At 41.4% G+C, this 26,341-nt stretch overlaps 1 protein-coding gene across 6 annotated transcripts in view; it reads right to left on the reverse strand.

The window, feature by feature from the left end:
• The window catches only part of WDFY2 (WD repeat and FYVE domain containing 2), a 78,425-nt gene that overhangs the window by 25,870 nt on the left and 26,214 nt on the right, over nt 1-26,341 (reverse strand). For 3 of the 6 annotated variants that reach the window (XM_075086219.1, XM_075086211.1, XM_075086203.1), the window contains exons 2-3: nt 6,639-6,706; nt 1,319-1,392 (exon numbers count right to left, since the gene is read on the reverse strand). In XM_075086219.1, coding sequence (XP_074942320.1) covers nt 1,319-1,392; nt 6,639-6,645 — 81 coding nt within the window. In that variant the 5' untranslated portion in view covers nt 6,646-6,706. Of the gene's footprint in view, nt 1-1,318; nt 1,393-2,385; nt 2,409-2,470; nt 2,531-2,582; nt 2,700-6,638; nt 6,707-26,341 lie in introns of those variants that run through there. The other 3 variants (XM_075086226.1, XM_075086206.1, XM_075086234.1) reach the window with 3 other exon arrangements.

A 26,341-nucleotide genomic window follows, 5' to 3' on the forward strand; every position in this document is an offset into this window, starting at 1 on the left:
TGTTTTTCTCCACTTCAGAATTTATGACCATGATAAGGTCTTTTGGCTTCCAAAAGGGACCGCAGGCAGTCCTTCAGACATAAAGTAACAGAAATGTCATTTCTTAAAAAAAAAAAGTTTGCAAAGGGTAAAAAAAAAAAAAAGACCATAGAAACATTTTTTTACTTCAGGTACCACTGCTCTTCAACCAAGCTGCTAGACAATCTTTTGCTCAAGAAAACAGTCTACTTGAAATATTTGTGCAGCCTTCATGTTGAGAAATTACAAAAGGTTGAAAACAATCTCTTCAACTTTGTAGAAGCAAAAATCATCTTCCTGTTTCACAAGGAAAAGTGGCCATACAAGCTCACCTCAGGTGGCTTTACCAATCTTTGACATCTTTCTTTGACAATAGCATTGCTGCCCCATCCTTCTCAAAATGCACCATACAAATTTCTGAGGTGCCAGGCTTATAACCAAGACCAATACAGTTTACAAAAATTTCCCAAATACTATCTTGGCTTTGCTACAGACAGCTGCCCTTATGCCAGCCTGCAAATACTCATTCAGTTATAAAGCCCACAAGGCAGAGACAACAGCAGTAAAAATCTGAAATGACAGTAAAATGATTTTAAACTGGAAAAGGAGTCTATTGATGAGGCATAGATGAAAAATACCTCTCTGACCCATGACCCTCCCACAAAGTGATATAGCTCTTTACTCATCATCCCACAAGAGAAATCCAATGAATAAGGTCAACTGCTACCCTCTGTCCCAGATCTAAAAGACAGACTCTTGTTTTAATACCCTGCTTCCTTTCCATGTACAGAGATGTCTCTTAGACATTGATGTACCAAATCTTTCAGCAACAGCACTGCCAGTTAGTTAGAAGTAACTCCTCTGAAGGAAGTGAGAGGAAAACAAAATCTGAACCCTAAAGTTTGGAAAAGCAGCTAGATACAGAGCAGAAATGCACCTTCTGTCTCTCAGATGATTTTTCCCCTCTTAATTGTTGCTCTCAGAAAACTTTGGTATGACACGATTAATAAGGCACTCAAATTTAATAAAACAACAGTGTTTTTTCTGCGTTATTTTTAAAGAGATATGCAAATTAAGACAGTTTGCTGAGTTGCCTAATAAATACTGTAAACCCCACTCACTCTCTTTGTGGCAGTTGGAATAAAATTTGTAATAATCTACATTTTCTACATTACAACTTCAGTTCCACTAGCAGTAAAAAGTCTCTCCCAAACACTAGCAAAAATATCCTCACCACAACATCATAAATATACTTCTCAAAAGGGAAGCATTTCAACTAGAAATCTTTGGATGTACTTACTGAGATTGTACCATTGTCTAGACCTATGGACAGCCTTCTGGTTTCCGGGTTAAAAGACATGCATGAACATGGAGCTGAAAAAAATGAACATGTTGATGAAGTTAACAAAATGCGATTCTCATTTTCTTGAAGTTCTGGAAAGCCTAAAACTAGCTAACACGCTTTACGATGCTGTTCAGCATTTTGCCCCTTGCAATAGACAAGCATTTTAAAAAAAAGCATTCTTGCAATTCATTCAACCCTATCCTATTAGGGCACAGAACAATAGCTATTTCTTGCTCCAGCTCCTTCATTTTTCTTACTAGTTATCTGAAACAGGCATGTCATATAAGACCAGTGGTGGTGTTTTGATAAAAGAGGCACCTGACATTTCAGTATAAATCTGAGAGATTACCTAGCTGAATAATTTAGTTTTTTACAGTTGCCTGAACTTTACTGACAATAAAACATTGTATTATGTCAGAGGCTTGCATCCTACACTTGCAGTAGGAAAGTTAACCTGTAGGAATCAACATATCAGCAGATATTAAGTACTGCAGGTCCAACTGTCCCCCACTCTAGTTTCACCACAGACAATGCTATGACAGTATCACACACTACGGTCAAAATAAAAGACTGTACTGAAAACAAGCCATTGTTTTATTACATCAATATTACTCTAATAAACATCAGGATATACTCTTAAATTGCACACAAGTCAATCATACTATGCTCCCTCAAGGACCTGGCAGGGTTCACATCAAGGGTAAAACCAGAATTTTCCTGCAAGAATTCAAGAGCTATGCTTGGCTTAATTGAGAAACTGTGAAGTTGCATTCAGAAGGCAGAGATAATTTTTACTGCTCAACACAGCTGGGAGTCCTGCTGTCCCAACAGAAAACTTCAGGAATCATTTTTCAGCAGCAATTGCCAACAGCAGCTAGGGGCAGGCATTCTTGCTCCTTCATTAGTGATGAGTCTTTTTTGAAACCATATTCTTGTTATAAATACAGAGTACAGTCAGATATGCTTTTAGTTCCGCTTTCCCTCCCACCTCTTGGTTTCTACTCTCCATTATGATTACTCACAGTGCTTTTGTTACTAGCAAGCTTGGAGTCCTCTCTTTTGCAGTATTGTGTATCTGGTATATTCTCAATTTGTGTAATGTCTCACCTAGGATCAGACAGCCCAGAGCTCAGCAAATCGTCCTGGAGAGTTTAGTTGGTAGCAAAGCTATATGAGGAAGAGGAGAGTTTATGCTGACTGTTTAAAAAACTTGTTCTACCTTTAGTAGTGACTCCGCCTTGAAACATTTCCTAAAGGACAACCACCAGATGCAGAAAGCATACTAGACCCACATCCAGGCAGGCACCTCGATTTATTTCTTTCCTGGAAGGGTTGACTGAATTAAATCGAAGAAAAGGCTTCAGTTCAAGGAAACTGCCAGAAGCAACACACTTAAATTAGGGCTACTAACACTGACAAAATTGCTCTTTCCTATACCTCTCCCTCAGAAAAGGCAAACTCAAATCATGCCTTCGGATGGTGGTGCATTACTTCATATTGAGGCTTCTAGGGTTGTAGCAGAATGAGACAGGAAAACAGACAGGAGGGAAAGCAATTCTAAGCAGAATAAACAAAAAATCCTTTTAAAGGCACTTAATGCCAGAACGGGCATATTCTACATATCAGCTTTCAGACGCTAGACACTGTGCATACATTGAAAGAGCTACTTTACTCTGAAGGCAATAAACAGCTCGCAGAGAAAAAGTCTCAGGTAAATTAGCTCTTTAAAGTATGTTTTTCCCAAATAGCTTGAAATACTTCAGACACAAAAGGTGCAAGCAACTGCTTGACATGGGCTGATTACCAAAAGTCACTTCTAAATTCCAGACCTGTGTGTACACAGTCATGGCAATGTATAGATACTTATTTTGCTATAGTGGTTTTCCTAAGGGAATTCTTCATTAACACATGCTCTTGGAAAAATCATTATGTCAGCACTGAAGTTATGTCCACATTAGCTACACCAATGTAGTTTAAGTGATGCCAGTTGTAACAAGACTGCAGCAGCTTATGGTTTAGTGAAAATAAGATAACATTCAGATACTTAAGCACTTAGGCCCATCAAGAAGAAGGGGAGGAAAAAAAAGAAACAAAACAAAACAAAACCCCCCAAACCCTAAGCTTCTGAGATGCTTAAGATCCTTTTTAAATAATAGCCAAGAAAAATAACAGCACTTTGAAGGCCTGCTAGTTCAGTACCTAGCTATGATTTGGACTTCAGACTGGAAAAAGATTGACCTGAACTATTTCAGAGGACAAGCAGGATATTACTGATGCAGAAGTCTGGGTGTAGTTTTTATCTTAAGTACGGGGCAAACACACACTGATTTTAGCCTTTGGAAAATGAATTATGGAGGAAAAGTCCAGTTACATACTTTATGCTCTCAACAGTGTGTCACTACTTATTAGAGGCTGACAGAAGTAGAAACAATATACAAACTTAGTACCTGAAGTTTCAGGGACCTCTAAGTGTCTGGGACCTCAAGTGCCTAAAAGTGGCATAGTTTAAGGCTGAAGTAGCATGTTTGCTTTGCAGGTTTTTTTACCCTCCTGTTGAAAGCAAAGTGTTAGCTATGAAAACCATCGTAAGACAGACAGTGTACTACTATCTGCCTCAAAGACTAGATACTCCACTGTTCCTCACTACAATAAATCTTTTACTCCGTTCCACATCTGTGAGAGGTTTTTCTTTGGTTTGGGTTTGGGTCTTTCTGGTTTTTTTTTGTTTTGGTTGGTTGGGTGGGTGGGTTTTTTTGCCAAAGCTTACTTCTCTTGACTACAATCCCTTTCCCTTTCATAAATTTGTATCTACTAAGTTGGGTTTTTTTTGTCCTGTACACAGACTGCATCTAACCATGGTTACACATCTATAATCCGTGTTGCACATGTGTAACGAAGGGTACACATCTAACCATGACGAGGGTTAACCTGCTCGTCCAAGGTCTGTTGTCAATACAGTTGTTGAGACAACACTGGTGTGAAGTAGATGCATTAGCGAGGTTTCCAGCTTACCTAGTTTGCCTTACGATATAGCAGTGTATATAATACCCACAGCTCTTTCCTTCTCATGGGCTAGAGATGATGATCAAAAGTGTGGCCACCATATCGCCCAGAATTTTTCAACCAGAGAAACACCCATAGGCAGGGCATAACACTTCATAATTGGGGAAATCCTACCTCTAAAGAGCAGTGAGTGTCCCTACTCAGAAGTGATCTACCGTTGTGACCTTTTCCCCAGGTATGTCATGGGTTTCATGTTCAGAATGCACTGATGCCCCCATTTGGGTGCAGAGTTTGACCAAAGCACGTGGATGACTCAGCCCAACTCCTAATCCTCCTCACCTCCCAGAGTACCCAGGGTGCAAACTCAGTTATTAAGGCTACCTGACATCAAATTATAAAAGGGTGTGGGTCATGCACCACTGTAACCAAAGTCACAAGTCATGATAATGGTGTATCTATAGGTGGGACCACCACACTCAACTTGCTAAGCAGCACAAAGGCACCATCGTGCCCACTACATTTTTACACAGAGAACCTCTGGGCAGTCATTGTTCTCTAGTCAACAAAAATGAACATGAACCTAAAGCAGAGGACCATCAAAAAGGTGATCCACACAGAAACAGATAAAACAATCATTTCCAGTCAAGTGCAGATTTCTGCAGAGGCTGACTCAGTGCCCTTCCTACAATTTCCAATGGCTTTAAGCCACGGCTGATGACAATGTAATCTGCATTGATCCAGTCGTGAATTATACCTATCATTCTTGAAACTGGTGAATAACACAGCATAATATTAATATCTCATGGCCCAAAAGCTTACCAGCCTTCTAAGCGAAGGAGCAGTGTCAGGTGTTCAAATTTATGAAGGAGCTTTAAAATAGTCCCCTTTGAGTGGATCTGGATCTACTCCATCATTTCCAGTGAAGCTGTTATTACTGGCAATAATGCAGCCTTGCTAAGATGAGAGGAGGACCTAACAAGATTTTAAAATGCAAATCTATGCAAAAACATCACAAGGAAAAGAAAAGAATCATTGCAAACTGCTAACATAGCCATTTCATAACAGTTGGACTGGGGAAAGCGAGACTTTTAGGACAGGTCAAGGAAACTCAGTGATTGTGACAGAGCTCCACAGATTGCCACATCATTAGCTGGTTTCCAATACCTTTTTGTGCAAAATCTTGAGCAGAAAGTACCTTTGAGGCTTGACATATTCTTATGAGCTAGTCCATCACCAAAGGAAGAAGAAAGATTCTCCCCTCTATCAAATGAATGCTTTCTTAGAGAAGGCAGTCAAACACCATGGTCAGTCTAAGGTCCCACGCTGACCTTGCTGTGGTACTAAAACTTATATCTATTAAATATTTTATGTATCATGAGATAGATGGCTCTTGTAAATCTAGCTATCTTAGCTTAAAATAATTCTTTCTCCAGACAGTACGAACACCTCAGTGGGACTGATAAATGCTCCCCAATCTGTGGATTTAAGGTCAGCTTCATAAGCTTTCCAAAGACAGGCTAGCCAGCACATCTGAAGCTGACTGAGGAGCATCAGCATACCCCTGCTGTTGGTGACCGGCACTTATGCTCCTGCACTCAACTACAGGGGCTATGACAAATAGCTAGGGCTGTGAATTCTTCAACTGTCTCTTGGAAAAATCAACATTGATCAGAAGTTTCTTTTAAAGTTTGAACACTCTCTTCGGGAGAGGAGACATGCAGCAGATCATACTGGAGGGATCCATCAGGGAGACTTGGTTTTGCATGTTTAATTGCAGTGGTAAAATGATTCTGCTTCTTCACTGGTAGAGCTGCCTTCCCTGCCTAGTATCCTCTCTATCATATTAGCTGCTGCAGGATGTTAAGTTCTTATCAAATAAAACCATTTACCATTGCACTCTAATGGACTGAACACATGTGTAGGAAGGGCAGAGTGATTTATACTGGAGACTTGCAAAGCTTTATGGACTCCATTAGTGGCAGAATGCAAGACTACATTTTGAGCTCCCACATTTTTTTTAATCTATGTTTGCATTAAATGCTCATCCCTTGCTAGCATATCTGTATCCTTTTGCTGCTGTAATCCCTGATGCCTCTCAGAAGCATTAGTGGGCAACATGGTAAAATTTCACAGAAACCAAGAGGATTGTTCAAGAATAATATTTAATAGGGAGTGGTAAGCTTGCAAATGGTCATAATCATGAAGCGTCATCAAAACCAGAAAAGCCATTTTGCAAATACACAGTAGATAGCTAACATCTCCTTATACTTACATGGCATGGCATGGTATATGCTGGGCCAGTACTGCCCACTGTCTCTCTTCAGCCAGACACGAACTGTTCTACAAAAGAAAAAACACAACACACACATGAGGAAAAATGAAAAAGTAACCACGAATGAAAACAATGTGGTGACAATGAATGCACAAGACCTTAAAAACTCAATTATTTTGCTGAGTGGGAAAATAATTCCTACAGCAGCCTTATACATCAACCTCAGATTAACCTCTAAGGTGATGAGGGTAGCCCACTCCTTAGTTCCATGCAGTACTCAGCATCTCGGCTGAGCACGTCACAACAGTATTTGGAACTGCTATGGCTTTTTGTTCTTCGCCTTTCCCAAGGGCTGGAACACCACTGGTCATTCAAGGCCTCAGATGAGTATTTGGGACACCCTAGGTGGCCCAGGAAAGCACACCTGTATCAGCCCATCCAGTCTCCACCAGAAGCCTTAACCCTGCTCTCAGGGTAGGCCTTGCTCCCTCTGCTGCCTGTTGTTTCATTGTTCTGCTTCAGGAAAACCTCTAAGCGAGGGAATGAGTTTCTGAGGTTTTCAGCTTCTATTTACTAATATTATGTCCATTTGTGCCACAATGAGCTCTTCAGCTTCAGGACCTTCCCCTCTCCTCAGTGTACTCAGAGTGCTATCAGATGCCCATTGATCATCAGGCTGAAGAAGCCAAATTCTTATCCTTCTCCGAAGAGGATGATCCAGGTGACAGGCAGCCTGGCAGTTCTCCTCTGCCCCATCAGTTTGGAACTGCCATCCTCAAATAGAGGCACCTAGAACCACGCAGTGCTCCAGGCCTTTCCACAAGCACATCAGTGGTTTCCCCTCTGCTAGAAGACCTTCCCAATGTATCTCAGGATTGCTTTTCCCTTCTCACCATACTGGCAGTTTCCTGTCACTCAATCCAAGCCCTTCACACACTTGAGACACTTTTTGCTTGTTTCCTGAGCAGAGGATCTGGACTGATGTACCATCTGGGTTATTATTTATTATTTCAGTCCTCAGTGTCCTCCACTTGCTTTGGTCCAATCTCTGAAGCCTCTTTCTAACTGAAGCTCTCTCTCATATTTATTTCGTCAGCTGATTTCATCAAAACATGCCTAGTAACAGTATCACTGGTTAAAGCAGCAGGCAACCAGTAATCTCCTGCTTGTTCCTGCATAGACCACTGTCATCTTAATTACAGCCAACTGTTACCTGCCTTACTGTTCCTCAAATGCTTATAATCTCTAATTTTAACTAGCAAATTCACCATATAATACTGTACTCCATGCATTACTGATTTACATCAAATGTATTAACCTTCTCTAGAAAATTCAGTTATTTAAGACAGCATGGTGTTACTGTAGCACAACAGATTTTAACCTGTCACCCACTTTTAGTCTTTTTCACCAAAGTTAGTACGCAATAGTAGATACAAGAGTGATCTAAAAAAACTATTGTTAAACATAAGTCTTATTTTCCTGTAGCAAACCTGTAACTTGCACTTGACAGTATATGGGGGGGGGGGGGGGGGTGGTCTGTGTCCGCGTCCGCCCGCGTCCGCGTGTGTCCGCGTCCGCGTGTGTCCGCGCGTCCGCGTGTGTCTGTGTAAAATCGAGCAAGAATGGCTCTTCCCAGTTCATGAAACACATGGAAACATAGCTTCTGGAAGAGACTACATGGTCATTCCTACTGTTACCCCACTGTCATGGAACAGCAAATTTCTGCCCTTATTAGCCAGTAAAAGTTTAGAGCAATACATTAATGTAATTAATATAATACAATGCAACATCAATTTATCTAAGACATTACATACACAAATTGAGCCTAAAGAGAGATGCCATGCAATATAATAAAGCAATTCAAGAACTAGTTATCTATCCTGCAAGCTTCAAGGTAAGGGCTGCATCACTATGTGTTCCTGGATTGCATATATCCAAAATCAGGTTTCTGCTCATCCTGTCCTTCATCCAAACTAATTTTTCATCAAATAAATCAGAGAGCTGCATATTTGGGCACCAGACAAGCTGCATAATTTTAGAAATGTTTCAGGCATACACTTTGATACAGCATGTGACTCTAAAAACTAATATTTCACTGGGTCAGCAAGTCCCAAGGTTAAAAAGCTCTCACAAATTACTCAAAACATACAAAATTCAGTATAATTGCCTCCTAAGTCTAATGGCTTTTTGCAATGAACACATCAGCAGCTCTTCAGCTGATCTGAAGCAAAACCACCAATACTTTTTCAGGGACAATTCACCAGCTGATAACAACGCTATCATATTGTTGATGGCGATAGGGCCAAATCCTTTGTCATTCCTTGGTGTAGCTAACCGTAGCTATTGTCAGAGCAGCACTCTAGACACCAGCACACAGGTCTGGGAAGAAACCCACAGCCATGGGGCTGTACACCAGATTTGGGATGGGGTCCAAAACCTTTGGGTCCACCTTTGCTAAGAAGGTGGTCACTGTAATTCTGGAAGCAGATCAGCTGCCCTGTTTCCCAAACAGGTGAGCTCTTACTAATGTGTTCATCCTTGGCAAGTGAAGTTATTATGGGAATGAATGAGTGTACACAAAAAAAAATGATGGTGTGAACCACAGGGAGCTGAAATAACTCAACATGAAACAGCCTGAGGGGGTGCACCAATACCCTGTGAAAGACTTGTCTTTCTTGACCATCTCAATCCATACATTCAGTGCTACCCATTTCAAAACTCCCAGCCTTCAACAAGGTTGCCTCTCCTCTCCACTTTAAGGTTCTGACAAATAATAAATCCAGTGCAACATAGTGTAGGTTATTTAGCTTGTAAAAAAAGGACTATGTACAAGAAAAGATTTTTTCAAAATTCAAGGAAATAAATTTTATTTGCAAAAATGGTAATAATTTGGATACTTTGTGTTCTTCTTAAGCTGTACCCACTACAGACTTACTAATTAGTTCATCAATTATATTAGTGTTAAGACTGCTAGATGAATGATATTGAAACAAAAATATTTTCTGCTTAAAAAAACCAAAACCAAACCAACAACAGTGGTAGAGGTTCCTAGCTAAGACTGAAACTACTTTTACTAGTGCAGGTCTCTTCTGTAGGCACATAGTACACTCATTTCATGATGTAGTTGAACAGATTGCTATTCAATGACTAATTCATGCAAAATGAGAAACAAAGCATTCTAAGAATAAAAAGAGCACGAAAGGATGTTATCTAACTCTAAGGTGTGTGAAAGAGAACATAACCAGCAAGTCAGTTCTTGTAACTCATTACAGAAATACTTACCTCCCCAGTAAATAATTTTAAATAAAGGAAAATGAAAGATCCTGTAAACAATTTATTTTAAAATAAAGGACAATTACTATGCATCTCTTTAAAACAAGCATTTAAAAGGTATGTTAAGCATTGTAATGGAATTCCAATATCTATATATATCTGATGTAAAAGCATAAAAATTCTTTGTTATGTCAGAAAATGATGACTCATTATTTTATTCTCAAGATCACTGGATTAGATAAGGCATCTTATTAAAAGAATTAAAACTGATCTCAGTTTATTAAACTTGTCAGGGTAACTTTTTCTCAAAGTAGATTCAGGCTAACAAACTGGGCCAACAACTGAACTTGGGAGAAGCCAAACACTCTTGGAAAAGAGTATCTTTTTTTCAGCTGCAGTTCTGCACTTTTTTGTATACTTCTTAACACAAGACTATCCACTAGATGTGAAAACCAGAGCTTTTGAAGCTTCTGAAGAATGCAAAGAAAAAAACCAAGCATGAATGAAAACAAGCTTTTTAATGGATATACAGCACAAAGAGTACTGGCTGGTTGCGTCGTTACTGGATGTAAACACAGCATCCACCCAGGTCAGGAGCCATTCTTCAACTGCTCTAGATGATTCAGTTGGCATCACCATGGAAATGAGTTGTCCCTTCATTTTGTTGCCAGTGAATTGACTTGGAAAGATTTTTAGAACATGTCAAATCAATGGACACTCTTCTGGTCTTTTCATAACAAAGATTATTTATTTTTAAATGAGACAGGCTATACAGAAATAATTCTGCCATGCAAAAGACAGGCTACACCTTCATATATTAAAGGGATGTGAAAAATGTATATTTTAAAAGAATAATTGCTTCTCTCCATTATGCGCAAGAGCATGTGTCTCAAGTCAAAGTGGCTGTGCTTGTACCGGCAGGTCTCAAATGCACTGCTAGGCTGTGCACGTGCGCAGGAGGTAGGCTTCATCTGAGCACCCACCACTCACGGAGGTGCCTATGTCAACGGCAGCACATCCACCTCAGCATGGCAGCTCTGTGCTTCACCATATACAGAAACTTCATTCAATCAGTGGTGCATGCCATGGTATCTCCTTTCCAATAAAGACATTTTGCTCATAGAAATCCTAGTTTGGGTATTTAGGTCACAGTGTGCTCCATGGAAGTCTGCACAGTGCTGCTGGGTAGGTTTAAGATTCTCTGTTGGTCCCTATTCTGGCCTGAGCTTCTTGTCATCTCACTGCTGGAAAACTGGGTGTCACTTGGAAAGCTGAGTCTCTGGGACTGACTCAACGGCAGGGCTCCTGTCTTTTCTCCTTCATGCCTTGCGTAAGATTAAGGGAAAAGACAAATACAGGTGTTGCATACAGTACAGACATGTTAGACATGTCTAAGCACTGTCCCAAGATGTTCGCATGTTGCAATACTGTGAACTCTGTTGTAAGGAGATCCAACACCACCATTACCTTGAGAAACAAGTCATCCCTATTCCACTCCGTTTCTCCAGAATATCTGTAAAACCACCAGTTCTAGTTGCACAGTGTAAATAAATCCTATATATCAGTTATCCATAACAGATCCCTCCTTTCCTGTTTGTGAATGCTTTCCTTCCTCACTCCTGCCTTTCTAATCATTTCTCTTCACTGAGATGCCCTCGTGTAACACACTATTGCCTTCACGCCCCAGGCCAGATGCCCAGCAGACAGCTATATAACACAGCAGAGATAAAGTGTGTGGTGATGTGTAGGTATTCTTGGGCTTCAGGAAATTGTTTTAAATGGCATTTTTAACATACTCCTTGTTATTGTTTATACCTTGGACATTATATTATGGGGCTTTTGATCTCCTGTCTTGCTGAGAGACCAAGAAGTGTAAGCATCAAACCTAGTACAAGGTGTGAAATGAAAATTTCTGTACCAGGTGCTCACTACAAATAAGAATAAAACTCATCTGTCACCTTTTAAAGTCGTATCAGACTCATTCAGAGATCAACGCCTGCCCAGTGCGCATTACTGCTCCTTGGGAAAGGGAGCTAGGTCATCAGTGCAAATGACATTACATGGTTAAAAATAAAGATATCCTCTTCTGTCAGCTGTCCTAACCACAGAGCTGGTTTAACACAGTTGCAGAACAGTTTCCAGATAGGAAAAGGAAGTACACTGGAAATTTATTTAAAATGCTCATTTAGCTATTTAATTAACAGAAAGGAAAAGAGATTAGGATAATACTACATCCAGGATTAGTGCACTCTGTGAGGTTTCAGGCATACCTAACGGAGTATTAGCACAAATTCTCACCATCAATGTATTGAAGTCTTCTTTAGTGTTGAAACAAAAAATTTTAAAACTCCACCTGTTCCTAAATACCCAATGATAGAAAATTCAGAAGTATTCAAAAGCCACGTCTTTCTGGAAACTAAATATCTGCATTGGAAACAGCAAAAGCTTTAACTGCTGTCATTAAATAAACATGACGATAGTAGTATTTGAAGTCCAAGTACAGCACTGACAGTTTTACTGCCTTTAACAGAGAGACATTGCCGTTAAATATTTTTCCTTACCCCACTTCTAACAACTGCATTAAAGATACTACAGTACTATAAAGCCCCCAACTTCTCCAGGGACTTTTGTGGGCAAGAGATATGAAGAGATTCTGGCTCCCACCAATTAATGACATGAGCTACTACTGTGATTTTCTGAAAGAACAAAAGTTCTTTCACATTTAGCGGCAGCTCGTGAACCACTGCCAGTGTACTGGAACTAGTGATGAGGAGTTTCGTTTCTCTGATAGATTTTGAAAGAAAATATATGAAAGCAAAAGTCAAAACCAGAACTGATTTCTGAGCCAGCCTGTGTTTCAGGGAAAACAAAAAGAAATTTAATAGCAGACTGCCAAAACTTCAGGCACCAAGAGGTCCTCATACTATCCTTCATCATCATTCTATCCCTAAAAAGAACTAAACCAAAACCAACCCAACCCAAACCCCCAACATTTCCACATCACCACCCCACCCAACCCCAACGACCCAGGGAAGTGCATGGCTGTGTCTCTCGGACTCACCCATGCTAGTCTCCACAAAGCCCATCACACAGCTCTGACAGAGGGGGCTCTGCATACACCCTACAATTTTGGGGCACATTCCAGGTTCTACCTCATTTTCACTGGTTTTGATGTACAAACGTGCAATTTAAGCCAAACTACTCAAGGGTTTCCGTACTGGACTCTTTCTAAGGCTATGAGACACTGTACATCACTGTAGAACTGTTTTTGGTTCTTTCCTCTTACAAAAGGGCAGGTTCAGTTTCTAAAATGAAGTGCAAGAGCTACTAGTTCAGGAAAGGGGGACAATGAATGGGGAAAAGATTAGAGAGTTTTGAAGAATGGGCTTTATTTCAGGGATGTTATAGAGAGGCTCTCTCTTAGTGATTACATAAGGGCATTTCCAGAATATACAGTATCTTCATTGTAACCTCGGTCTGTAACTCAAGCATTGGGCTTCCTATAAAATAAAAGCTTTTTGAGCAATAATTGCACTCTTTATATGCCTCAAGCCCTGCAACAAAGCCTAAGAGCAGTAAGGTCTGGCTTCAAGAGGGAAGCTGGGCCAGCTCCCAACAGCCAACACCTTTGACATCCTACTGTTGTAGCTGAAACGCTGCTGCCTTTGCCACCAGTCCAGAAACTCTCCTGCGCAAATCTCAGAAGCACCAGAGAAACATGATCGCTGCAAGGGAGAAGAACCAAATAATGGCTGCATGCAGTCCTAGATGTGAACAGCACAGGGAGCACACCAAAAACTACGTGGAGGCAGCTGGATCTGGCAGCAGTAGCTCAGGCACCAGTTGTGCAGGGGGAAGGAGTCTGATTAGTCCTCGAACATTCAAGTGCACTGTCAATCCCACCCAGTGATATAAAATGCCACTGCTTTGATTTTATACATGCCCAGGCTAGCAGAGAACATTTTAGGCGAGGTTCATCACAACAGCAATCTCCATTATAATGTTCTACACAGGACTTGTGAGACGTGGGGTGATAAAAGCCCAGATTTCTCATTTCTTCTGCCACACAATGATGCCAGATGCAGAATTTACAATGCAGGCACCCCACCTGATGCTGAACAGGATCTCAGGAACAACTCTGCAGTCTGGTGCAAAGAGCAGGGTAGGGAAGAAATGCACAAGGGGGTGCACTCATAGACTTTTTTTGACCATCAGCTGGTGGCAATGAATCTGATTTTTGCTACCTTTAATGACTCTCCTTATTAAATCTATGGAGTCTTATTTGCTCTCCTTCATAATCCTCCCCTGAGAACATCTCTTCCCTCATCCATTCTGAGAGTCACCAGTATAGTTTCTTGCCACAGACCTCAGCAAGACTCTGGATCCTACAAAAATTAAAGTATACATGCTATATAAAACTGATGATAACGAATCATCTCATTCTGAGTCAACAGCTCCAAAGAAGACAGGGAATGAGCTACTGAAGTGTTGTGCAAATTAAGCTCAGAGGTTAATGATCTCACAGAGCACTTTATTAGTTCCTTTCTTGCTTAGGAGGAACATGGCAGAAAAGTCTTGGAATGAACCTTAGTGCAAAAGTAAGGCACTGTAAAGGTAAGACAAAGGTAAAGGAAGAAACTGCAAACTTGAAGTACTGTACACATTTACCACCTAACTTCAGGAAAAAAACATGGTACAAAACAGTATGCCAAGCACACAGGCAGATGGTCTGAAAGGCAGGAATTTTTCCACACAAAGCTTACACAACATCCTTACTCAAACCGTGCTTTGTAAGGTATTTCCCCATTTACAGAATCACAGAATCATAGAATCGTTAAGGTTGGAAAAGACCCTTAAGATCATCGAGTCCAACCACTAACCTATCACTGCCAAGTTCACCACTAAACCATATCCTCAAGCACCACGTCTACCCTTCTTTTAAATACCTCCAGGGATGGAGACTCAACCATCTCCCTGGGCAGCCTGTTCCAATGTTTGACAGCCCTTTCGGTGAAGAAGTTTTTCCTAATATCCAACCTAAACTTCCTCTGACACAGCTGGAGGCCATTTCCTCTCGTCCTATCACTTGTTACTAGGGAGAAGAGTCTGACCCCTGCCTCGCTACAACCTCCTTTCAGGTAGCTGTAGAGAGCAATAAGGTCTCCCCTCAGCCTCCTCCAGACTAAACAACCCCAGCTCCCTCAGCTGCTCCTCAGAACACTTGTTCTCTAGACCCTTCACCAGCTTTGTTGGCCTTCTCTGGACACACTCCAGCACCTCAATGTCCTTCTTGTAGTGAGGGGCCCAAAACTGCACACAGTACTCAAGGTGTGGCCTCACCAGTGCCAAGTACAGGGGCATGATCACCTCCTTACTCCTGCTGGCCACACTAGTCCTGACACAAACTGGATGCCATTGGCCTTCTTGGCCACCTGAGCACACTGCCGGCTCATGTTCAGCCGGCTGTCAGCCAACACCCACAGGTCCTTTTCCTCCAGGCAGCTCTCCAGCCACTCCTCCCCAAGCCTGTATTGTTGCATGGGGTTGTTGTGACCAAAGTGCAGGACCCAGCACCTAGCCTTGTTGAATCTCATACTGTTGGCTCCGGCCCAACAATCCAGCCTGTCCAGGTCCCTCCGCAGGGCCTTCCTGCCCTCCAGCAGACTGACACTTCCACTCAACTTGGTGTCGTCTGCAAACTTACTAAGAGTGCACTTGATCCCCTCATCCAGATCATCAGTGAAGATATTGAACAGGACCGGCCCCAACACCGAGCCCTGGGGAACACCACTCGTGACTGGCCGCCAAGTGGATTTGACTCCATTCACCACCGCTCTCTGGGCTCGGCCATCCAGCCAGTTTTTAACCCAGTGCAGAGTACAGTTGTCCAAACCGTGAGCAGCCAGCTTCTCCAGGAGAGCGCTGTGAGAGACAGTGTCAGAGGCCTTACTAAAGTCCAAGTAGACAAAGTCCACAGCCTTCCCCTCATCCACTAAGCAGGTCACCTTATCATAGGAGACCAGGTTAGTAAGGCAGGACCTCCCTTTCATAAACCCATGCTGGCTGAGCCTGATCCCGCACGTGCTGCATAATGGCATTCAAGATGATCTGCTCCACGACCTTTCCTGGCACCGAGGTCAGGCTGACAGGCCTGTAGTTCCCCAGATCCTCCTTAATTCATGCTGCTGTAAACACATGCAAATGCATATTGCATAGAAGTTTTGGTAGGTTATATCCAGCTATAGAATTGCATGGATTTTTCAGGGAAAAACTGTTATAACTGTCAGTGGTACTTAGAGAAAGAGACATCACTTTATTTAACACAGTTCTGGTTTACATAGAGGGTTGTTCGAGTATTTTGTGGGAAGTGACTAGAAAACAAAGATTCATAGGAGACAATCTCAGGAGAAATGGATTTTTATGACTCAAAAAATGATAGTGACATGACAGTTTTACTACTCAGCTGAGAAACAGTTTCCACCCATTTTTCAGTTTTCTGGACAATCAGCAATGTAGTTCAGTGATTTTTCCAGTTACCCAAGCACATATGCCCGGAAGCAGTGCATGCTTTGCTGTTCAGGCACTGGACCAAAATCAGATTCTGACCACCTTCCACTGCAGAAACTTCAGGCAAGTAAAAAGACAAAAAAAAAAAAAAAAGAACCAGAAGTCATAACCACAGAAAAATATTGTGTTACCCTGAGGTTACTAGGACAAGCTTCAGAGAGTTGAGCTGCCTCAGGTCTTCAGCAGCTCTACAAAAGCACTGCTCACCATGTATCATATGAAGCAGTGCAGTGACTACACGACATTCCAGCATAAATGCTGTAGGGAAGTTAATTTTATCTGCAAATGCAGGTAAATGCAGGGCTGCAGTTCTCAGTGAGCATCAACCTACAGCTTTTGGAATTATTAAATGAGTGTTATACCACACTAGGATTATTTCAAGCTAAGTTTCAAAATTAACTCCTTCGTTAAGACCTGTGCATCAGTCTTCCTTACAGACCTTTGGGGTAACAAAATTATCATCCCTCCCTCTTATCCACATACACCCCTCGCCTGCACCCCACCAAATTATTTCCTTCTAGAACAGATGCAGCTTCAGTACTTCTTGTACTGATCAATTCACATTTGCATTCAGGAAGCATAAACACACAACCTTTTGAAGGTAATCGCACTGGATGATTTAATTATTGCAATCCAACTACTATCACCTCCTTCCCACATTCAAATGTTTCAGTAATGGAAGTTGTTAGAAAGATCCTCATTAGATTAAAATACAGACCTGCTATGCAATAAGTGGCTCAGTGGAACCATGCTAAAAATACCTAGCAGACTCACAATTTGCAAGAAAGCGACCCTCCAGCTCCCCTCTAAATTGTCCATGTAGCAAAGGCAAAGAGCAAGAACCTACCAGGTCATCAGCACACTTCCAGCTGCCCAACAGAAACATCTGTCTAGAAGAACACAACACTTTCCCCAAGCTGCTAATGGCTAAGTTAATATTAATTTTTAAGTTATGCATGCTTCATTCCACATAAAAATGAATTAATTACTCAACAGGTTAAAAAAAGTAAGCTTATGCTTTTGAATCTATTAAGCAAAAGCTGGACATACCCATTTTCAATATACGTGCAACCAGCATGACATTTCTAGGAAATTCTATTCATAAATAGACTAATTTACAGGAGAAGATTGATATTTGACCCCAAGCACTAAATGAAGTCCTTAGCTGGAATTTACAACAAACATAAATGCTAGTATGCTGGGCCAGAACGAATTTCCTCAGTTTTACTCTTCTTTCCCATTCCGCATTGAAATGATACCATGACGTCAGTAAGAAAACCGCACAGCACCTGGGAGCAGAGATGAATGCAGAAGAAAAAAGTTTGCAAGTAATAAAGGGATAAGGAGGAAGACAAGACATCCTGGCTCAAACAGTCATACCCTTAGGCCTCAATTTATTTTTTCATATAAATGCCCTCCCTGGTTAACTATACAGTGCAGCATCTAGTAAATTATGCATTTACTGTGGGGGAAGGAACCTATATTTCCACATCCATAGGATGATGCTGTCTCTCAGCATATTAATTTCTGGATGCAAGCCATCTGCATCATCCATTGCAAAAGACTAAATTAAATCATTAACTACTTCATTGCTTCTTGGAGTATATTTGACGTATTAAACAGAATATAATCCTTCATTGCAGTTATTTGAGAATCCCAGTATAAGGAAAATAGGGTCCTAGCTGCAAAAAGACAAGAGCACACACCACCTGAAAAAGTGTTATTTTCCACTAACAGTATACTTACTACACTCAGTCAGAAAGCACCTAACATTTAATTCATACAACATAAAGTTGTAGGGGAAAACCTGTTTCTTGGATTTTGAGAAGACCATCAATCATATCCCGATGAAAATAAACCCCTTTCCAAGCAAGCAGCTGTTAAGTCCTAACATCCACACAGTTCCCACTAAGTCATTACCTCACAATTTACACATGTATTTCTGTTGTTATATTAACTTTCTCTTTAATTGTTTCTCTTATTTTGTTCTTTATGCAAAAAAAAAACCCAACCCAACCCAACCTTCATACCTGTGTGGTATAGGTAACTTCCTTAGCCAAGAAATGGGACAGTCAGCTGGTCACATGTGGCTATAGATGCTGAAGGCTTATTGGAACACCCTCTCTAAGAACAGATAGGCTTTTGTATTTCAAATATTGATGAACAGTTATGGCACTGTTTTTCCCAGAGACAGCAAACACATCTACTTGGAACGTACTTGTGTGCTCCGCACCATATCAAGACACCTCTGGAAATGCTGTCCTTGAGCAAGGACTTTCTGCAGATGAATCCCATTTCCAGTTCCTCCAGTTTACTACTGAACTTAAACAATGATTCACAGGTGACAGAATGTTCTCTCAGCTTTTCTGCTTATTGCTATTTTCCTCTCAGGGCAGCCCAACACAGAGATACTTTCACTGTCCTTGGACAAACCCAACTCCTACCTGCTTTGCTCTGCTAGAGGAGGCAAGAAGCCATTTTGCTGCTCTGACCCAGCTGGACAACTCTCTGGGAGGGAAAACAGCAAGCCCAGCAGCTTTAGTGCCAGCAAAAACGGACAGAGAAAGCAGGGCAAAGCAATGCAAACCCAACCCCGTCCTGAAAGTTTTGTTCTTCAGCTGCAAAGGAACTGCAGCCCTGCAGCGCGCGCCTTGCCAGGTGCTCTCAGATTTCTTCTTATCACACATACTGAGGAGTGCCTTGTGAGGTACCAGCAAAAGCCCAAACCTCTGATTCTGCAATTTAGAGGTGATCTGGCATTTCAAGGGCTTACAAGACAGCCATAGTTTGTCACCTCTGCATTCCCATGGAGGTTGTGTGAGGAGATGGAAATCAACGCAAGTGAATAGAAACTGTCTTCAAACCTCTATCGCAAGACTAAACATTACATACTAAACTTTAGGTTTTGTTATTAAAAAAAAAAATCCATCTCAAACATGCAGCCCCTCTTCACATCCAGCTGCTTCTTTCATATAGCCTCATTACAGCTTTCCCATTCTTCAGCATTCAACTTCATACTGTGTTAATTTTATTCTGCCATCTTTAAGGCAGTTAATTGCTAATTTCAGTGAACATCCTCTTGTTGTTGTGTTACAAGATTAGAAGCTTCTGTTGTCTCTGCTTTCTCCACCAGTTAGCTGCTGTGCATATTCCTATAATTTCTTACATGCTTCCTCTTGAAAGTAATCAATCTTTCCAATCTCTTGGGAAAGCTCTTCTTGTGTCCTTTTTCCTTACCTGGCTTCCAATCCCTTTAATGAGGCAATATCCTGTCTGAACTGGCATCTTCTGTACTAAACACAGCAATCCAGACACAGACAAACCTGCTGAATTATAAAAGAATTATCATTCTTTTCTTTATCCATCTCCTCCCTATACATACCCTAGCAGCATTTGCTTATTTGGCACCAGCTGTACATGATTTGTATTCACACTGGCATGATTTAGAAATGTACAAAATACATGTGAGAAAAATGTGTATTTATCAATATTAGATTCTCTCTGCGATATGCTGCTATCCACTTACTATGTTCTCCTGCAGTTCTTCACATCTCTCCAGACTCCATCAGTTTATCTGCTAATCTGGGGCAAATGACAGGCCCAGACTGCACTGGTAGGGGAGGGAACAGAGGATTTGCCAGCCACAGCTTCTAGGGGCAATCACAGAACCACATGTTCCTGGCAAAGCAAGGTGGAAAGAAAATGATAAAGGAGAGCAACAGGCACAGGCAATCACAGGCCAGGGCAAACCTTGACAGTATACATCACACTTTCTCCTTGTGAAGATGGGACAGGAAAGCCACGTTATTATGTGATGACACAAGCATAGGGAGGACACAAGACCAACTCCCTCCTCAGGTATGGAAAAACACATTATTTGAATATGTGAAGTGGTGCAATATATTACAGTGCAGCTTTGTAAAGACGTCTGGTAGAATTGTGGATGACAGGAGGCTACTGCTTAGGTGACTGCTACCCGTCCACCAAACCAATAAAGCATGTAGCAGCTCCTGTTCATTTATAGTCATGCCTTATAGATAACTTCTGCTTTGCAACAAGGGACAGCTTCCAGTTCATGGCAAAAGCACCAAACATTATTGGAAGCCCTCTGCTTGCACCTTGTTACTAGCTTATCTTACATACTTTTTTTTCCTCTAGAGGGTTACAAGAAGAGTCCACTGCAATTCCTGTCCAGATGTGACCTCAGCTTGCATTCTCCAGGTCTTTATTGCTGCCATTCATAGGGGAAGTATCAGTCTTGTCTTGGAAGAAACAGATTTGATGCCTTGAGAAAAAAAAAATCAGCTCTAAAGATCTGCCTCTTTGTTTTGCAGCCCCTCACATTTAGATCTTATTCCAAGCTAATAGAAAAGGCAACATCCTTAAGTTCAAAAGTAATAAGTTCTTACTGGGTCATGCTATTCAGCATGGTGATCACAATAAAGGTGTTAATATTTATATATTCACAGAAGTCAGGGATTTGAGGCAGAGTGCTTTCAAAGCAAGGACTTTACATCATTGCTGATTTACCTACTGAGCAAGTGTACACGTTCACGGGAAAAAGTTGATCAGCTTTCCCCACCCTGAATAAAGACACGGTTCCTTATGAGAGATCTCCCTTTCAGTAAGCTCCTGCACCAGCCTGCCCAAATTCAGACAGGTAATAATTCTTGAACTCGCATAAAAGAACACTGACAGATATGGGGAAGTTACAACAGATGCAAACCATTTCATAACACGTACCACAGAGCTGGTCTACAACAGCAGCACAGTGCATATGCAGGTATGAAGAGCACATCATCCACTGTGCCACACCGTCAGACACAGCGTATGCTGCACATAAGTGCTGTACGTGCTGTACACCTGTATCATGGGTAGGACAGTGCAGTGCCTGTTACTACTATTAGCATACCAGGCAATCCTCGTTAAAGTAAAGATTTGGAGAGTAAAGACATGGAGAGACTAAGCTATTCTACTAGCAACAAGAGATGATTTGTATGGTTTCTCTTTAGGAAAGGATAACTTGGTGTTAACCAAGACAACTACACATCACCAATATTCGAGTTAAACAATATTTTCACAGTGGCCTGAGTTAATGCAGAGGGGTTGCATGCACATGAACACAGCTTGTTCCACACCACTTCATTCAGAGATGTTGCCTTCCAGCAGAAGGCTATTAGTATAGGCATGGACAGTGCGAAGGTGTCTGAAATAATGACTTTGGGCTATTTGAGGGCTGTTGAAAGCAGAGGATGGCAGCAGATTGAAGCAGACTAGATCTATCACTGACCTTGGCAGAGGACACCAGATTTTAAATGGTAATACAAGGTAAAAGACAGCTAGAGACCACCCATTGGGCAAGTAAATCCTTGTGCTATTAGTTAAAGCATAAAATCAGCTCACAGCATCTGCCAGGGAAAAAGATGAGCTGAGATGGGGGAAAGGCAGTAAATAAGGGAAGGGTCCTTTATGATCCCACTGCCTTGCAGGCTCAGCACTGCCTGAAAAATTTAATCAGGTTTGTAATTCTGGCTTGGCTATTTACAGGTCAGACAGGATTGCTTCTGAACACTGAGGGCAGGAAAGGGAGGGACAGCTTTCCTTGCAGACGGTTAAGCTCCTATGCAAAAAGACTGAAATGATAGGTCCAGTTACCTCAAGCCATGAGATATGCTTCCCACAAACTAAACCCCACTCTTTTGGCTTCAAAATCCATGTGTGTTCTGCTGTGTCAAGCAGTTCCTCCTCCTACTCTCCTGTTCTGGTATCTGAGACACTCTGAAAACATCCAGGTGGAATGACCTGACAGTCCAGTAAGTCCTATCTAATACATGTGAATTGTGTCTTCTTATCAAATACACACAGTGAGCTTTGGAGGGATATACACAATTTGTGAGCAGTTATCAAGAAATGTAAATCATTAACAATCTGCACCAGATTAGGCAGTTTACTTAGTTCAGAGATGTCCCAATTACTGGGCATCCGGAGGGAGGCAGCACACATGGAGGACAGTATTTTAATAATTTACTCAGAAGCCAGTGGTGGGTAGAAAATTTTATAACCAATTTTTATTCCAGTTGGAGAGGAGGAGGGAGAGATTAGACAGAGCTGTCCTGTGGACAGGATCTGGCCCCTAAACCAAATCAGCCGGACAGCTTGCTCTAAATAATACCAATAAACAGGAAGAGCAAGTTTACAAGAAAGACCCAGAACAGTTATGACCTTGAACACTGCAGTGAACAAATGGGTTTTTCTGGAAATACACACAAATCTTCATCATCTGTGCTGCACAGTATAAATAAATGCAAGCTAACAAAGGCTCTTAGAAATGCAATAAACAGATCATTTCACAAATGCATCTCTTCCCCCTTGGCACTGCACCTTTAAAATACTTGCTTCATTCGCATAAGTACAAAAGACGAAGGTTTGTCTTTGCTTTTTCCACTGACTTCTTTTTTGCCAGAGCATTTAATAGTTTTGTTTGATCAAACTTTCGAAAGGAAAATATTTCTGTAGAAGGAAATAAGAGCTCATGGTATGGCAGATGCATGCTAATTTGATGCCACTGAACACTAGGGATCGACATCCTAGCTTTCCCAGTGGTCAACCAGTAACCCGCACTTAAGACATAGGAATCAAACAAGACAGTCCAGTAGTCTACTTCCAAATCATGTACTTAAAAGCTTAGAGACATTTTTCTGTACTCCCATCAGTTCTCCCAGTCATCCCACACTTTCTGTTCCTCTGGCACCCTTCATTTTTATGCACATTTCAACCACGCTATTTCTCTCCCCAGAGTTTTGGCTCTAGCGTTCTAGTTCAGAAAGGGCTGACAGTGATTTACAAATCCTACTAGACTTGGCCTTTTAAAAATATTCATGCTATTGGCAAGAACATAAGCTTCAGATGTGTATGTGTGTCTGGGAAAGGTGCAGATACTCCCTCTGCATCCCAGACCTCCTGTTTTCAGAAACACCCATTAACCCACAGGTACCAGACTATTACGGTCACCTCTCCTTGGCAGTAGCAAGCCATCAGCATTTGTGCACCCTCAAGCAACTGCAGAGGTACCCACATACCTGCTCAAGCAGCTGTTGTACCCTTCCTTACCAACTCAAACATGGCTTTAAAGCGATGAGGCAAAAGCAAATATTGCCATTCGCTCTGCCTCGCTGCGAAAGAAAGAATATCTTCCCATTTGATTTCCATTTCCCTACTGCTTGTAGCATCCCAGCACGCTCCCCGTTGCCTGACAGGCATCACACATTCACTGTCTCTCAATTACTCAAAACAATTGAATGCATTTTAATAATATTTAAACAGGTTTAAAAATGCATTAATGAACTAGGAATTACTATGGGCTGCTGGTGGGAAAGGAGCTGCTGGAGCACAGAAGGATACAGTGGGTATTTCAGGTTTTTGGAAGGCAACATCCAGCAGATAAAAAACTGCTAAAGATGCCAAACACCTTTCATATCACCAACGCACAAGGTATTTTTTTATCAGATTTCTGGTGCCAGTGTTTTTCCCGATCCAAGCTACCCCATTTGACTTTCATATCAGATGACTGCTGGATGTTGGTATTTAACAGCAGTCAGCATTAGCAAGGATGTGTGGCTGTTCCAAGAGTTCACACAGGAAGGAGGCAGCTGTCCTTTTGAATTTCAAATTGATAAGATGGGGCCACCAAAAGAATGAATAAACAGGAAGGTGAGGAAAGGAGAGGGTGAGTTGAGAGGAGCTGTGTTAGAGATAAAATATGAATGGGAAGAATAAGCAGTAGGGAACAGGTTATAAAGTATGAATGATGCAAAGCTTGCAGTAAGGACAGCGGTGAGCAGCTGGTTCAGTAATCCCTACACAAGAAAACTGAAACAGCACAGTATTTTGGCAATAATTGGTCCAAACTGAGGCAACAGTCTGAATACAAACCCTTTAAACCCTAAGACTTACCCCGCATTCCAGTTACTAGGGTATCAAGAAGTCTGTGCATGAGGTCAACCCAACCCAAGAAGGAAGGGAGAAGTCCAGATTCACACTTTGCCTTTATGAAGCACTGAGGTGGTGACGGAATGGTAATGAAAACCCTTCCAGCTGCACTTGACAACTGAGTATTTCCCTGCGTGTAACCTCCAAATATCTAACATGGAAAGTATTTCCTACGTTAAGGCTTCTCCAGACAGTGCACTTGCACTTACCTTGGCACCTCACAGGTAGGACGTTCTTGCTTTGCTACTTGGGACACTAAATCCATTAGACTGTATCAGTTTCCTGTTAATGGAAGTTTTTTTGCATTTAAGGGAAACAAAGGTTCATTATCTATTACTGCAAAATAAGCATAGACAAAAATAAAAAATACCTTGAAAAAGGAAGTCATGACCAATGCAGACTACGAATTCAATTTCAAGTGATCTTTTCCCAACTGCATACTGCAAAATTCATACCAGAAATAAAATGTTTTCACTGTACATTTTTTCAGGGAGAGAAAAAGCTTCACTTCAATTGGCTTCCTCTGCAATGCTTGTGGAAAGTTTAGTTTCTGAGCACTGGTGCTTAGCAAGTTGTTCCTCTTGTTCCCTCCCCAGCTTGAGTCAAGTTACTACTGAGTTTCAAGAATAAAACATTGGGGTTTTTTTGTTCAAAGAAGCTCAGCTTTTGAATAAGTAAACACATACCATGGAATCAAACTTGGTCCTGTTTACTAATATTTACAAAATATTAGCTACAACTGAAAACCAGATGTTTGAGATGCTTCCAAATCAATTCTGAACAGGTGGAGAAAGCAGCGTCTTGACCCAGCTCTGTAAGAGAACTTAAGAACTGGGATACCAAACACCAGCAGGTCTAAGGAAAGTGCCTGGGTCTGGGAGCACTGCTCCCACTAAAGAGGTAGCTACTCATTAAACACAGCAGTTCAAACCAACCAATGCAAAATGCCAAAAAGATGTGTGAAATCCCACACCCTCCCCAGCCCCGGACACACTTCTGCAATACTAATTTGGACTGTGGAAGCACCTGGATCCCAAACACTCACCTCATGACACCCATTTTTACTCCATAACACTTAGCTGTAAGAGCACTCAACTAGGAGGACAAGGCAGGCTTTAAGATCTCCTGAGCATGCGGAGATTGACACCACCCTCCCCAGAATCAAATCTTAAACATGAGTCAAGGAGGGTAATAATTAAACAAACAGTTGATGCTAGGTCACCTGGTAGGGTGGGCATTAGCCTGGCTATTTTCTCCCCAGGATACTCAGAAGTCACTTGTACCAGCTAAATTTTACAACAGCAACTAACCGCTATACAAACTTATCAAAGATGCAGCAGTTAGCTCCAACAACAATTAAAAACATAACTTTGAGACTAGATACACACCAGCTGAACAAGAATTAAACTTCTCTGAAGGGCAGGATGGATAATCATACATTCCCTCCGTCTATAAAGAACTTTCAATTTCTACTTTCAGCTTCAGCAATTGATTTTTTTCAGATAATAGATACCCATAATACATTGCCAAATGGCAACACCAGTGTTACTCTGATCTGTGATTTCAGGAAACAATATCAATTTAGTGACATAGGAGGAAGGGGAGCCAAGTTAGACATCTTGTTCTGTTTATTTTCATGTTACTGCTGCATAATTGATAGCTATTCATAATTTAAGTTTATTTGACTCCAAACCTACTCCTCTGTCTCTTAGTATCTGGTTAAAATTGTTATTTCCATAAGATCTCATGCAATGGAGGCAAAGTAGAATTTCTATTTGGGACCGGAGTGAGAAAGTGCAATGTTGTGCTACAGCAAAAGCAGAAGATTTGTAGAAAAAGACTTTTGTAAAATCTTTATGTCCTGGGTATTCAAG

Source organism: Phalacrocorax aristotelis, chromosome 1 (genome assembly GCF_949628215.1).
Source record: "Phalacrocorax aristotelis chromosome 1, bGulAri2.1, whole genome shotgun sequence".
In the NCBI taxonomy this organism is placed as follows: Eukaryota; Metazoa; Chordata; class Aves; order Suliformes; family Phalacrocoracidae; genus Phalacrocorax; species Phalacrocorax aristotelis.